Below are 15,041 nucleotides of genomic sequence, written 5' to 3'. Positions count from 1 at the left end.
AAAAAAAATATTTTTTTTGAATTTTTAACCAATGCTAATGTTATATCCCAAAATTACTATAAAAGGACTTATATTTAGGATCGGAGGGAGTAGAACTGAAACTAAGCATCGCAGACCTTATCAAGCAAGAAATGCTCTAAATTAACCCTCAAAAAAAGAAATGCTCTAAATTAACCCTCAAAAAAAGAAATGCTCTAAATTACACAAAGGCCCAACTAGGCGGTGGCAGGTGATTTATTGAGTAGCAGCGATTCGAACGGGAGAGTTCCACTCTTCAGTGGCCTGGCCTCGATGAAGGCCCCACGTCGCAGTGACACAGATGCGCAACTTGAAGAGGAAATACCAATCCACAAGTCTCGGTTACCTTTGTGGCGAACGTCGGCAGCTATAGGCAGCGCCAACACGAGCTACGCGATGCTCCGCGCCTGCGGCGCCGCGGCTCCGGCGTCTGTGCCTGCCCTCGTCAGGGCGCGCCTCGCGAGGCCCGCCTCCGCCTCCGCCGTCGCCTCCTCCTCCGCCCTGGAAGAGCTCGCCGCCGACCGCAAAGGTCCACGCCCTTTACTCATCCCGCGCCCGCGCTCGCCTAGTCTCTGCCGGCATTCTGTCCAACGGCTTTACTGCCGTCCTCTCCCCCGCCGCGGCGCTCGTTTCTGCTCGTCCCGTGCAGCGAGGTTTGTGCTCGTCCCTTCTATCCTCCGCGTGGCGGCGAATGGGAGCGCCATGGCGACGAGCTGTTTGTTGAAACGACCAAGTGAACTGCGCATTTGTTTCCCGTGTTGCGTTTCGATCTGGTTATGGGTCGGCCGTTTGCCAATGCGTCCATTTCCTGAGCTTGGACGCTCATTGCTTGATACAGTTGTAGCGAGTGGTAAATAACTGTAAACGTTTGGTCGTTGTTTCATGGCCTGGTATGAGGACCTATATTGCTAACTTTACTTGCTCATAATCCTCCAAGCCAGAGGTTGTCAACTGTAGAAACGATGGTAACAACAGCTAGAAACGATGGTAGTTACAGTCTCCTAAAAACGGTTCATCCTTAGTTTAAATTAGTTTCACGAAATAGTGGCATGCATCACCACAAAGTGGATTGATGGACCTTGTCCAAAAAGCTGGCTAGATTTCATCGACAACGCTGAAATCGATTAATCAAGCATCTCCCATTCCGCTTGTTTGGGTTAGCATAGGTTATGGCCAGTAGGGACTTATTTCTTTCCTTCTCTCGAACCGAAGTATATACTAACATCCAAGCACCTTTTTTAGGTTTGGCGAGAGTGGTACTAAAGAAGGGCAAGACTCAGATATTCCGAGATGGGAGTCCAATGGTGTACAGTGGTGCTGTTGATAGAATAATTGGACGGCCTCCTCCGAAAACTGGTGATGTTGTTTTGGTAGCTGATGGGTCAGAGAAACCTATCGGGTGGGGTGTCTATAACTCCGTGTCTATGTTTTGTGTTCGGCTAATGCAACTAGAAGAAGAGGCAAAAAGGTGACACAATTGTTGAGGTTCTATGGTTATTGAAATTTTGAGAGCTTGTGCTGAATATCCCCTATTTTTGTTTTGCTCAGAGATCCAGCCTCTGCATTAAATATGGAAAGACTGCTCGAAGAAAGACTTTGTTCTGCGGTGGATTTACGGCGTAGTTTGGGTTTCCCCTCAACTAATACAAATGCTTACCGTCTCATCAATAGTGAAGGCGACAGGTATATACTGTTCTCCATTGCTATACTTCAGTTAGCAAAGAAACCACCTTGATATCCATCATTGAAAGGAGCATGGTTAGTTCAGCATTCAGAACCATTTTTTACTTCTAGTATATATGCGTCTCCAAATAGTTCAACTTTGTATCTTGATATCTTTGTATAAACAATAGATAGTTATATTGCCCTGTGTATTTTCGACATGTGCAGCATGGAATACTGATCTTGAGCATTGAATGACTTGTATTTTTCTATCTCTCCGGAACCTTGCCTGTTGTATCATTCTTGTATTCATGCATAGTAGTGAAACTATCAATATTCAATGTTTTGAAATGCAGATTATCTGGTCTGATAGTGGATATATTTGCTGATGTTGCTGTGATTGCTTCATCTGCTGCTTGGGTTGAGAAATATAGGCAACAAATCCAGTCCCTTGTTAGCAAAGTTAGTGATGTTAAACATATAAAGTGGAGGTCATCAACTGATATTCTAAAAGAAGAAGGATTAGATATGTCAGAACAAAAAGAACCTGCACCCTCTTCATACTCTGGAACTGTGAAGGTGAGCCTGCTGACTTAAATGTTTTTAAAGGAAGTTAGGAAGTTTGATTCTAAAATTTTACAAATTATGGTTCAATGTATCTATTTTTAGCAAGTCACGGTAATACGGTTCAGCATAAAAAAAAAATGCGAGGAGGTTTAGCTTCAATTCGAGTACATTTTTGCCTTTGCCATATTCTTTTTGAACTGGGTTTGTCATACTCAATTAATATAGCAAGTTAGCAACTACAGCTAGTGTAAAGAGACTGATGGTGTGTGCGGTTGTGTGGGACTGAACGGAGCATTGCAATAGCTTCACTTGCAGTATTTGTCAATCTTCTCTACCTGCTATGTTGCATACTTGTGTTGCTCGTAGTTCCAACATGTGTGCTTTTCTTACATCCAGGTTATGGAAAATGGCATCGTCTATCTAGTCTCTATGGAGGGGCAGAAGACAGGTTTTTATGCAGATCAACGGGAAAGTCGCCACTTCATATCCACACTCTCAAAGGACCAGAGGGTTCTGGACCTTTGCTGTTACAGTGGTGGTTTTGCTCTTAGTGCAGCCAAGGGCGGTGCAACTAATGTTACTGGTATAGTACTGTAAGCTACTGGACCTTTTAGTCCTCCGTTCAGATGCTCTGAGAGTTCATCACAGTTGAATTATAGTTTAGTTGTATCATTCATTTGGAAAATCCACAACAGTGTGTCCTTTTTAGTATCACTTTATAACACTCTACAGGTTTGGCTTGTAAAAACGACAATCTGACTAGTACCATTTTCAGGCATTGATTCATCAGGATCTGCACTAGATCTTGCCAATGAGAATATTCTTCTAAATAAGCTTGATGCTGAGAGAATTTCATTCTTAAAAGAAGATGCAACTGCATTCATGAAAGGTGCTATCTCAAGAAATGAGCTGTGGGACTTGGTAATCCTGGATCCTCCAAAGTTGGCACCTCGGAAGAAGGTATACATCCCATGAAGCATCTGCTGTAGTTGCTAATTTGGCTTGATTATCATTTCATCTTTGATGTGATTATGTTAAGTTCTGAAGCATGTTATACATAAAAAAGTTCATGAATTATTTGTACATGCCTCAGTAGGCATCTAACTAAACTTGCTCTTTATACTTACCCTGAACATCAGCAAAACCCTTTATCCCGCTCACAGACTGTCTGTACACTTGAAGTCTTGAACCAACAATTGTTCTATGTAAGTGAAGGGGGATTCTCTGTTGTATTTGTAGGTGCTACAAAGTGCATCCGGTATGTACAGAAGCCTGAATGCTCTTGCAATGCAAGTGGTAAAGCCAGGGGGGTTACTCATGACATGCTCTTGTTCTGGAGCTATGACCCAAAGTGGTCTCTTCCTTAAAACCATTCAGGTATTTTGTGTTGCCCACATGGATTCTTGGGTCCTATTTACTCAAACCTAGAATTTTATTACAGTGCCAATTGGAGTTTGTATTATTGATCCAATTTAATGTTTTCCAGCATGTCAAACTGAAAATTCATAGAAGGTTTGCGATGAATATTCATGGCCCTTTTAGTTTCTTTTCATATTGGCATGCGTACTAGGTGGTAAAAAACGAAAGTTTATTCAAACAGCTTGTCTATATTCCATTGCAAATTCCCTTTTGTTTATCCACGTTGCTGATAATTCATCTTGCTTCCAACTTGAAGGGTGCTGCATCAATGGCCGGTCGAAAGGTTACAGTTTTACGTCAAGCAGGAGCAGCTTGCGATCATCCCATCGACCCTTCATATCCTGAAGGCCAGTATCTCAGCAATTACTTACTCCGAGTAATGTGAAGGAGCAGACAAAACATTCTACTGACCAGTAACCATTTCTGAAGAGCTGATTTCTGAAGTTGTGCCTCTAGTTTGATGCCCTATTTTAGTCATAAAGGTTAGGTGTAGAAATTTTCCGAACAAGAACATATGTATCTTGTAACCCTTCAAAGATTATCTTATCAGCGTATATTGCAGATCATTATTCTTTATGGAGTTTCAAAAAAAAAACCATGCAAGAATGCTCTAAGAAAACTTACTTTGCAAAAAATATGTCAAGTGGAATAACAGAATGCACCTGTTTTAAACTGACAGCACTGAACAGGGATGAAGATCAGTCCACAGATTCATTTTCACTCTCGAGAATGCAATTTTCAACAAAAGAACCGTGTATCTATATTTCAGTATAATGTACACCCTTTCGTGTTGCTCATACACACAAGTCTACTTGATACACGTACTTTGACAACAGCTTGTACACAAAAATTGCTATTTTCGTAGAAAGATACAAGTTAACCATAAGACCAATTGTTTGATGTTGAATGCGGAAATCAACTTTCAGAGTGTATCAGTGGCCTGCAGAGTTTCTGTTCCATGACAAGTAGTTGTTATCTCCCAATTTTCTGCATGGAGACCAGAAAAAAAGATCAGCGATGGAACTTAATACGATTGGTATACGAGAGCTTATAAGCCACTAACCTTGGTTTTATCAAGTACAGTAAGGTGAATGCAAATGCCAGGAAGAAGCACAGTCCACCAACAGTGAGATATGCAAGACCAAGAAAATCATTCTTTCCACCAAGCCAAGTTGAAGTAGAAAGCACCAAACTCTTTTTGCCATCAAAGCTATATGTGTTGTAATTGTTGTCCAGCGTAACAGTAATGGTGTCATTTTCTTTGAGGTCAACATATATCCTACCATACAGTTTTCTGAATGTGGGAAGCGCGGCAGTTCGCATCCAAACAATAAGGTCCTCTTGCTCACTCAGCTGCACAGCAGACAGGTAGAATAAGTAACTTTCAGGGGCACAAAATGTTATCTTTTTGGCTGCTCAAAGAACTTGTATTGGTCTATCTACTGGAAAATGATCGTGCTGAGGTCAGTTTATCTTTAAATTGGACAGCCATAATACACCTGAGCAATTATTGCTTGTCAACCACATATGCAACAATAATCTTATGATACAGAGTGGAATTGAAACCCAAAAGCATACCGGTATAGATTCGTTGAGTGTTTTTCCACCTATAAGAGGACCTTTCTGAAAGTTTTTTGGGAAGACATCACTTCCAAATTTGTGGTCCCTATCACTCTTCCAAGAGATGTCTGTCTTGTCGATAGATAAGTTGTTAGTGTTGTGTTGGAAGGTATATGTATCATTGAATGTGCTCCATGCAATCAGACCACATGGAACAATAGCCATTCCATCTCTGGTCTTCTCAGGGTCACAAAGCGTGGTCTCGTTTGCCTTACTAGCATCTCTTAGCTGTTGGTCATTCCGGCTCTTAACATATCTGAATGTGAAAAATGCGATATGTAAGCAGGGAAAGTATAAGACTCCTAGGAAAACAAAGTACAAAAAAACTGTTTGAACAAATAAAGAAAGAGCTTTAACTGCTAAAATTGCATGTCGATGTTGTATCCAACATTTTAGCCATCCGGACAATAATCACTAGGCGTCATTAGTAGTGGCTATAGGCACTTCTTCATGCAATTATGTGGGATGCCTACGCAACATTAGTTGGAAAGTGGACAGGAGATTAAATAATTTCCTTGATAGTTGGGTTTATTTTAGTGTACATATATTCCATGTAGTAGTTTGGACAAGTTTCTTAGGGTCAAGTCAGACAAGCAATTTCCAGCAAAACAAAAGTCTGATAAACAAGAACAATGAATTAGTCTCTCATCTATACTCCCCCTTTCCAGATTTTAGTCCACTCTTCTTCCTTCTAAAATCCTACCCCCACTTCAAGCTTATGCTGTTCAAGCCTTCCTTTGCATAATCACTATCCATTTGTGAGTTAACATTATCGACAATGCTTTTTTCTTTTCTTCATTTTATTCATTTTCAATGCTATTGGAGCAAAAACTGGACACATATTTGAGCCAAAGACCCGTTGTATTTACTTCAACGTCTTTGACATATTGGTAACCTCGGGAAGCACAGTGCATACCTCCTATGATTCTGGTAGAAGTTATTCAACTGGTAATACACAAAAATCGGCTGCTTCATATCCTTCGGGACCTGGAGACCAACATACAACAAAGAAATGTTTCAGACAAGGGTTACTTTGATTCTTAAACCAAGATAAATATTTGTGAATTAACCGACACATCACATACTCTGCTACAAGATAATGCCTGGTGGTTTTTACTGTGCCATTCCAGCGATTAGACCTATAGAAGCATGCAGCTAAGCTCATTACCTTTAGTGTCCTTCGGCAGGTTTTAGATATCGTCGAGTTCTGGATGTAGGCAAGCTTGTCAGTAACATTAGACGGGACGCACGCATCATCGTATCGATCAACAATCTCAACGACCTACGGCAAAGAAACCAACAAACGTTAGCTAACAAAAGATGGTGAACATATATATGGTTGAATCAGCATAGGTCATATTCAGCATACCTTATTTGAAGCTAGCAACGAAGCAACACCTATCGGGACAAAAATGACACCAACAAGAAGAAACACCGAAATGACCTGCATAAACATAAGTGCAACCATTTGTGAGGTGAGGTGGTCCTACATATGATCTCTCTAAAGCTAAAGCTAACTCACGCCAGAAAAGATGTAGTACTTGTCAACCTACCCATTTTGGAGTAAGAATTGGCTTGCAAGCCGGGAGCTCCTGCTGCGTAAACTTGGAATCTGCTCACACGAAAGAGAAGATATGAATAAATTTGGTAGCAAGTTTGGCGGTTGCACCTAAACTTTATTTGACCGAGCATGTGGTTCTGGATTGCAGGACTTGGTTGATGAGTCGAAGCTGAAGCTCCGGCTCCAAAGGAAGTCAACTCTGCTATTCTTAACACCATGGGGCAAGAATGATGAGCAAGCTTTCCAGGCCCAGGCCGCGTAGCCAAGTGAGTAACCATATTGAACTTGACAGGATTGCATCTTATTAAACTTGCAGAGAGAAAAAGCGATTGTACCACCAAACCCCAGCCAAAAGGAGAAGAAAGAGAGGCGCGAGATCTCACACTTGGGCTTCCTGGAGGCCCTCCTGGGCGCGCCCGCGTCCCCGGATCCGCCGGAGCTGGACCCGGCGGCGTCACCGCTGTTCATCACGCCGAACGACCGGCCCGGCCGCCAAGAAACGCCGCCGCCGGCGAACAAGCCTCCCCGCCGACAGCCGAAATGCACGCGCCTTTTCCTGCGCGTACGTGTCCCGCGCTCGAGGTTCCGCGGGCGGGGAGAGGGGGAGGAGGGCGGCAATGGGGGAGGGAGGGGAGGGAGGATGGTCTGCTGGCCTGGCCTTGGCCTGGCGCTCTTGTTGCTGCCGCTGTTCCTCTTGCGAAGGTTACAAGGAAAGGGAGGGAGAGGGAGAGGGAGAGGGGGAGACGGGGCGGTTTGACTCGTGGGGGGAGAAGAGTTGGCGGTCGTGGCGTCCGCGTTGAGCCCAGCCGGCGGGCGCGACCAATGGGGCGGCCGAACTGGTCAAGCCAAGAAGATGGTTCTAATTTTTGCTCCTCGGTGCCTCTTTTCTAAGCTTGATTGATGATGATTTTCTGGTTTTCTGCTCGGGGTGGATGCGTAGTGTAACGGGTGGGTTGGATGGAGTGGTTGGAGGGGTTTGGCGGGTACGTGGGATTGGCTGTGCGCTTCGTGGATCTTTCGAGGGACCGTGGTGACGCGTATATTGATGTACGGTATATAGGACTTTTTTTTTGCGGGCACGGTATATAGGACTAGAACAACACGGAGAGCATAACACGCGTGGTAAAAGTGTTTACTAATCGAAGAATACAAGTACTAGTACACATTTCTTGGTGATTGCACGTACGGTATTATTCTTGAAAGTTAGGGCCGTAGAAAAGCAATCCATGGGAACATTTTTGTTTTCGGCATAATCCAGCTAAACATGGTAATCACATGTGAAAAATAATAATGTCATTCATGTTTTTTTAACGAAAAAAACTCATTCATGTGAAACAAAAAAGTCAAAAAGGCATGGAAACAATAAAACTCTGGATGGGCTGAGGCCCAATAGGGCGACTGCCCAGCCAACCGAAGCTAGCGTTCTGGAGTGTCGCGTTTGGTCGTCCTTCGTCAACCTGGCAATCGGATCGGGTTTGGTCGGGTCAACCTCTCCTACACCCATGCTCGAATCAATTATCGGGTTGATCGCTCACCCACGCCCCTATTGATGGGTCTGGGACCAAACCCATGCCCGAACTCATCGGGTAACCTGACCCAATCGGACACCCATCGGGTTGGACATTTCTTTTAAATTTTTATATCCTAAATTCTAAAAAGTGCAGTTGCACGTTTCGGCACTCCCGAACACACACCTTGCGCGCCGTTGGATCCAAATCGTGGCCGCCATGTGCCGAGCATGTTCTTTGGTTCCAAAAAAACTTAAAAATAGCAGTAGTTAGGGATGACATTGTCTCTTATGTTCGTTACTTTTACATATTTTGTACTAGCAGCAATAGAAGTATCTTTCGGTGGGGGTTGGTCCATTCGTCGAGTTTCTAACGATGCAATCCATGTTTTTCAGTCTACAGCCCTGGAGACTTTTTCTTTATTTCAAATTATTATTTTTCCTCTAACCAATTGCTTCGTCGAGGGAAGCATGGAACACCTGTGTTTTTCTGACCCCTTATCAAATTGCCAGCTGCCTACGATGTATTTTTTTTGTAGGATCCACCTACAAAATTCCAAAGTACATGTTGGAGCACTTTTTCCCTAAGCATGCCTAAGCAAGAAACCATTTTTGCCTAAACAGGACATGCAAGTTGCTTACTTCCACATGTACCTTTTTTTGCTCAGAAGTGTATGCATCTTTTCTGCTTAAATCTGCAAGTACTACAGGTTTTTGAAAATCAGTTTAGCAAGTTCTTTTTTTGCCACCAGGTAGCTTATACTATCTCATATGAGTTGCTTCATAGTAGAATGAATTTGCTTAAACATAACATATAAGTTGCCACCTCCCTTGATTGTAGTACAGTTCATAGTGGCAAGCACCCTAAAAACCCAACATATACTAATTATGTTTTTGTATGTTTGCCAACATTTTCTATTTATTTGTGCTTAACATAACCTCTGGGTGCTCCCATTGCCACATGCGAACCATAGTAATAAGTACTCCCTCTGTAAACCAATATAAGATCGTGTAGATCACTAAAGTAGTGATCTACACGATCTTATATTGGTTTACAAAGAATGGTGACAGGGCAGCGCAACAACAACAACAACAACAACAATGAAGATAAAAACATTTTGAGTGCAAGGATAAAGATTTGTGAAGTCAGAATTAGGGTAAGGACTTCAAGTGCTTACTTTCATCGTTTCCCTCAAGGTAGCATCAGACTCAACAGTCCCGGGGTTATGTACGAGTGCATCTGAGCCTTCGAGATACCTCTATTGAGCTCAAAAGTCTGCAAATTCAATGAAAGCTCAAAAGTGTGCACAATCAACATAAGATCAAAACCATTCTCCAAATAAGTTCACAAGACTTACACTCTATCAGTCATGGGCGCATACTCTCTATGAGAACCTTGTGTACTTCTCACCATGGCGTCGTACTCATCTTTCGAGCTAGCGTTTGCCTCATAATCTGCGAGATCCGCGTTCGTCCACCTAGCCTCAAACACACCCGAAATCGCCTCCCATTGTCATACTAGTTCAGATGCGTTTCTTTGTACTCCCTCATGCCCGCCAATGTCATATCCATCTCTCTGAAACCTAGCCTCTGCATCCACATCTTGACATACCTAGCATGGTGTTGTCCCCACTTAACCACATTCTGATGAGTCTGTCGGCTCTGACTGCATATATAGAACGAGACCAACAAAGCATGGGCTCGAAGAGGCACCAAATGTATCATCGGTGAGCCTGTTCCCGGGCTAATGCGCAGTTTACCGTGCAAGCTTCCCGCCTGGCTAGTTTGGCCACGTGTCGGGTAGAAGAGGGACAAATCATGGGCATTTATCGGCAAAAAGCTTTGTAAAAACGAAGTGTGTGGAATGACTTCGTCATAAGTTTACCCGTGGGTGATGAGGTCAAAGTTACACAGAAGGGTGATGATGGACACTCGAGTGCGATAATTAATTCTGCGCTCTACATGGCACACGGTGGAAGAAACCAGTGGTGTGCAATAATGTCAAAGATCGCAGTCGAGTTAGCTATACAGATCGTGTGCTGTGAGATCGACAAGGTAAACAGATTCGAGAATGGTTAATAAAATCTAAGACCATTGCATATTAAGGTCAAAATAGTGCTACCAATATATGAGTCTCATACGATGCCATTCCAACGATTGTACCACAAAAGCTCGAAATATTACAAGGTTCAAATTCCAGTGTTATATGGCTCAAATTTGAATATTACAAGGTTTAAACTGATATTAGAAATGAAATTCAGCTCATCAGCTGCAAACGCTCGCGCTGATCCGCTGAACATGGATATCAGAGAGGTTCAAACTAATATTACCACTTCTAAGTCTGGTTTCCAAACCTCACAATTTTTGCAAAGGGGCCAGTCACTGAGAAGTCATGTATGGGGTTGACACGATGACTTCCGATTACTCTGTCATCTGAAGTTCCAAAATGAAATTCAGCATCTTTGGAGCCTATTCCATTCTGTCGCAGGCGCCGGTGCTGATCAACAAACCATTCATTTTTGCGAAATAAATGTAGGGCAAACCTCATTACCTTCAGCACCCTTGCTCTGACAACAAAGAACCTGGTGAATATAATCTCCGGTAAGGTCCCTCGGTAGGAGTTCAAAGTAATTTATGAGAGATGCAGATCTAGGCATTCGACACGATTGTTATATTGTATCACATTATCCACCACTGGGCCAAATCTTATCTGCAAAAGAAGAAAACGTGTTAGTGCCTACATGCAGTTTTGAACACTACTAAATGCCTATTTGGTTTGCAGGATTTGTAAAATGCACTAACATGCCATCTTCGATCTGACATGATTGACATGGGCATTTGATTACATTCTAGAAAAATGTAGCCTTCTTCACAAGAGGTTGGAGTGGATGAAAAGTTCCCTAAGAAAACTAGTACAGATGAATCCAAAGGAGAAATGCTTATTGATTGTAACCATATGGGTCAAGCAGAAATATGGGGGGGGGGGGGACATGTATGTACTGAAATCCTCCAAAAGAATTCTTCAGAAATCGTAGTACATTGTCATTGTAAACTTGGAAAAAGGTGTCACAAATTGAACTCCCTTATGGTTAACATTTAACAGGAAAGGAACATCACCTCGATATATAGCTTCTTCAGGCACGGAAAGCATCTCAGAAAACTGACAACTTGCTCTAGGTTGGGGCCGATAGATTCTAGTGTCAAGACCTTCACTGTGCGCAGTTTCGGGGTCAAGCTTGTCGGAATCATTTTCTGAATGACAGACGAACAAACATCTTCAAAATTAGAAATAATGTTAATTTATAGAAGGAGAGGTAGAAGGCGGCTGTTGTACCTGAACGAGTGTGGATCCAATAACAAGTTTGGAGTATTTGTCACACGAGTAGCCCACCACTGTAAATTTCGGCGCAGAAATGACACTGATTCTTGTTGGACCTTCTTGATCAACTACAAGTAATTTCTCAAGTGCAGGTGTGTCCTCAATGGCCATACCGTGGTACACATCTTCTCATGTCTTCCTGCCACACCAACAACACACATAAATAGTCCGGAGAGTCATGGAGGTGATGTGGAAGGTACTCAACCCATTGATCGCCTGAAGATGAAGGTACTCGAGTGCAGTACAACCATGGAGCAGGCGCTCCATGTCACCATTTGAGAGGCAGACGGCGACGAGCTCGAGGTGCTTCAGTCGTGGTAGAATAAGAGCGGGCGCGTTATTAGGGGGGGATGACAGTTTCTCAACTTGGCGATGCGCAGCGTGGGCGTGAGGTGGAGCGCGGACGTTGGCAGCAAGCACATATGCCCATCATCAAAAGTGAGCTCCTCGAGCTGATCTAGGGCGGGGGATCAGAACCAGTCGTCAAGCTTGGCTCGGTCCTTGCCGTTGGAACGGATCTTGCCCATTCTAAGGCCTCTGGTTGGGCCAAGGTAACTGCCGAGGATCTTGGAGAACGCATCCATGCTTTTGCGATAGCCATGGCAGAGCTCGTGGGTGTCGACGAGGTCGAGAGGGCTGGAGTTCCATAGGGGGCGCCACCGCCGGGAAAGGACGGTTGTCCGCGCCCCATATTTGATTGGGAGGAGGGAGATGATGACTGTCAACATATCATCAGGGAGGCTGCTGACGAAGTCTAGGCCTGCTGGAGTCGCTTGCGGTTCTAGCTCGCCCCGCCTCCGCTTGTTGGCAGCCCTGTTCTCCACCTCCGGAGTCTTCTTGTCAGCGGCGCTTTCTGATAGAAATGGGAGTACATGGAATATTTAGTTAAAACAGGGCAATAGAAAAGTGTATTGGTAACTAGAAGTTATTAGGTAGGAATATAGTAAGAAAAGGGAATAACAATTGGTTGCTTAAATACTACACAATTCATTTGATATTGCTGGGTAAGTCAACATGCAGATAGTTGGAAAGAAAACTTACTTCGAACAAAGTCTAGACGGATGATATCTTCGGGGAAGTTAGCATATATCTCATGACCAGGCCCTTTTATGTGCAGTGCAATTCTAGTGCCAGCTTTCAGTTCATAAAACTTAGAAATTTCTTTCCAAAATCCAGTGCCAAAATAGGAGTCACCACGTTCATCAAGTATTACAGTAGAAACGATTGTAAATCCATGGTTTGTGTGCAATATGACATCCCTGCAGTCTTGATTTATGTAAAGGGAAAGATTGTGCACTACAGATTCTGTTGCATAGCAAGGGACGCGCTGCAGAAAATGGTAGGATTGTTAAAGAAAATATGATAACATGCAAATATGGGCCCAAATTGAAAGAACTGTACAACAGTCGAAATCGAAGGACAAAAATCTATAACTAAACAGATAGGGTAAACATGATGTCATGGAAATATGAGAGTAATCAAAAGAACAGTACATTATTAATTTGCCTAATATAGAAAGAAGAGGGGGGGATCCCCTTTGACGTATATGGTGCATGTGGCACCTTTTATCCAAATGTAGTAATATTTAGAATATGTTCAGGAAAGTAGGCCATGCCAGCCGATTTAGGGTGAGATTGAACATACCGCACGCATCCTCAAGTCATCTGGTACGGTGAGATGGAATGTCTGGCAGAGGCCGCAAGGTCCTGATGTGTCCGTGCACTGTACACTCTATGAACAGAAGAAAACCCTCAAATCAGCTAGAATAAAAATGAATTCACGGCAATTTCAGCCGGGTGATTAAAGGAGGCAGATGAACTGGGACAAGAGACGAGATAATATCTCATTAAATTAGTTACCTTGTTGTCCATGAGAAAGAACCCTTAGTGCGGCAGATTCCCCAACCGATCGGAGCTGGGTCGACCGTGAGTAGCGTCGAGAAAGTCGATGGCGATAGGCGGTGGCAAGCGGAAGTGGCGAAATGCGGTGGGTTTTGCCGGCAGCCTGGTGGCGGCGGCAGGCATCGAGCTAAGTGGTTACCGCAGCGATAGGTGGTGCCATGCATAGACGCGGAGGAGCTTGTGCAGGTGTGAATGGGGACCGGAGGGGGTGGCGGGCGGGGTGAGGGTTTTTGTGACGTGGGTATGGTGAGGGTTTTCTTTTTTCTTTTTTGAATTGGGTGGTGAGGGTTTTCTGTCCCACAAAGAATTTTGGAGGCGACGGTTTGCTAGAGCTAACCGTGTGTGATTGACGCAACAGGCAAAATGAAAGTCATTACACACGGTTCCAATTTTGGGAACCGTGTGTGATTGACGTACTACCCCAGTCTTGGTTTATTGGTCCCCTTTGTAATTTTTACCAAATTTTGACCAAATATTTAACTAAGAAATGTTTATGCATGTCACCAAAAATTATATCATTAAACACTATGATCAAATACCCATCCAACGATATAATTTTTGCTGACCTACACTAATATTTTGTCAGTTAAACCTTTGGTCAAAATTTAACACAAATTACAAAGGGGACCAATAAACCAAGACGGAGGTAGATTCCATCAACCGAACTGATTGCATCTATATCCCACGGTTAGACATAAGTAAACATAGATTAAACATACTCTGACATAGATAATAAGCGTACACGTACACAATCATAGTTCAACCGTCATTAAGCATACTCAAGCATACATAGTTCGATCCCACATCTCATCTCACATGCTGGCACGATCCTGAAGCTTCTCCAGGTACTCGGCGTATGCGCCGTGTGACAGCCAGCGAGAATACTTCTGCTTGAAGGAGCCAACGGCCCGTCCTCTTGCATGCGCTAGAACACTTAGATACGCGTCATGAAGCTTGTGGTTGCAAAATGGGCATCGATAGCCGCCGTTCCAGATCCTAATACGCCTGTTACGCTTCCCGCATAAAGCTCCCTTATGATTTGCCTCTTGTACCTCCTCTGGCCATCTTCATCCTCGCTGTCCACATCATCAGACAACACCTATACAAATAGTAAAACAAATTTGGCATCAAATCAATGTTTACATGCCGTGAAGTAGGATTAGGAGTTTATGGCTATTTATTTATACATATCCAGAGATTATGGTTTGATTTTTAAGCACAGTCGTCTATGTGCAGACAAATCTTGAAGAAAATAATGGCACAAACATATGTAGGTCATTTAAAATCAATCGTCAAGTCCTGGCTAGGAATTATTAGCACGAACACTAACCCTATTTGGATTACTAGCAGAAATCATTTGCACAGATGAAACAACTAATCACTTATCACTTGTACCATTCAAACAAT

General features: G+C 43.3%; 2 protein-coding genes across 3 annotated transcripts; one reads left to right on the top strand and one right to left on the bottom strand.

Annotated features, from left to right (window-relative positions):
- The first annotated feature begins 278 nt into the window (after nt 1–278).
- LOC123144135 (ribosomal RNA large subunit methyltransferase I) lies at nt 279–4,242 on the top strand. Of its 2 annotated transcripts, none has more exons than XM_044563169.1 (8): nt 279–547; nt 1,261–1,486; nt 1,567–1,701; nt 2,037–2,259; nt 2,644–2,830; nt 3,023–3,207; nt 3,487–3,624; nt 3,923–4,242. In XM_044563169.1, the coding sequence occupies exons 1-8, from the start codon at nt 292–294 to the stop codon at nt 4,049–4,051; spliced, it is 1,479 nt and encodes a 492-aa protein (XP_044419104.1). In that variant the 5' UTR covers nt 279–291; the 3' UTR covers nt 4,052–4,242. The 2 variants fall into 2 exon arrangements, with proteins under 2 accessions (XP_044419104.1, XP_044419105.1); XM_044563170.1 differs by lacking the exon at nt 279–547 and adding an exon at nt 652–671.
- Nucleotides 4,243–4,358: 116 nt separating this feature from the next.
- Nucleotides 4,359–7,614, bottom strand: LOC123144136 (ALA-interacting subunit 3). Its single transcript, XM_044563171.1, has 8 exons — nt 7,231–7,614; nt 6,840–6,898; nt 6,656–6,730; nt 6,455–6,568; nt 6,203–6,273; nt 5,245–5,542; nt 4,730–5,019; nt 4,359–4,653 (listed from the first exon to the last, which is right to left on the bottom strand). The coding sequence occupies exons 1-8, from the start codon at nt 7,313–7,315 to the stop codon at nt 4,599–4,601; spliced, it is 1,047 nt and encodes a 348-aa protein (XP_044419106.1). The 5' UTR covers nt 7,316–7,614; the 3' UTR covers nt 4,359–4,598.
- Between the last annotated feature and the right edge of the window lie 7,427 nt (nt 7,615–15,041).

Source organism: Triticum aestivum, chromosome 6D (assembly GCF_018294505.1).
Source record: "Triticum aestivum cultivar Chinese Spring chromosome 6D, IWGSC CS RefSeq v2.1, whole genome shotgun sequence".
Classification (NCBI taxonomy): Eukaryota; Viridiplantae; Streptophyta; class Magnoliopsida; order Poales; family Poaceae; genus Triticum; species Triticum aestivum.
This window is presented reverse-complemented; position numbering and strand designations above follow the sequence as displayed.

Coding starts and splice junctions, on each gene's coding strand:
- LOC123144136 (XM_044563171.1), bottom strand. CDS start 7,315: ATGAACAGCGGTGACGCCGCCGGGTCCAGCTCCGGCGGATCCGGGGAC. Junction 6,899..7,230: donor GGCCTCCAGGAAGCCCAAGT/GTGAGATCTCGC, acceptor TCGTGTGAGCAG/ATTCCAAGTTTACGCAGCAG. Junction 5,020..5,244: donor CACTCAACGAATCTATACCG/GTATGCTTTTGG, acceptor TCTGCTGTGCAG/CTGAGTGAGCAAGAGGACCT.
- LOC123144135 (XM_044563169.1), top strand. CDS start 292: ATGAAGGCCCCACGTCGCAGTGACACAGATGCGCAACTTGAAGAGGAA. Junction 548..1,260: donor GCTCGCCGCCGACCGCAAAG/GTCCACGCCCTT, acceptor CACCTTTTTTAG/GTTTGGCGAGAGTGGTACTA. Junction 3,208..3,486: donor AGTTGGCACCTCGGAAGAAG/GTATACATCCCA, acceptor TTGTATTTGTAG/GTGCTACAAAGTGCATCCGG.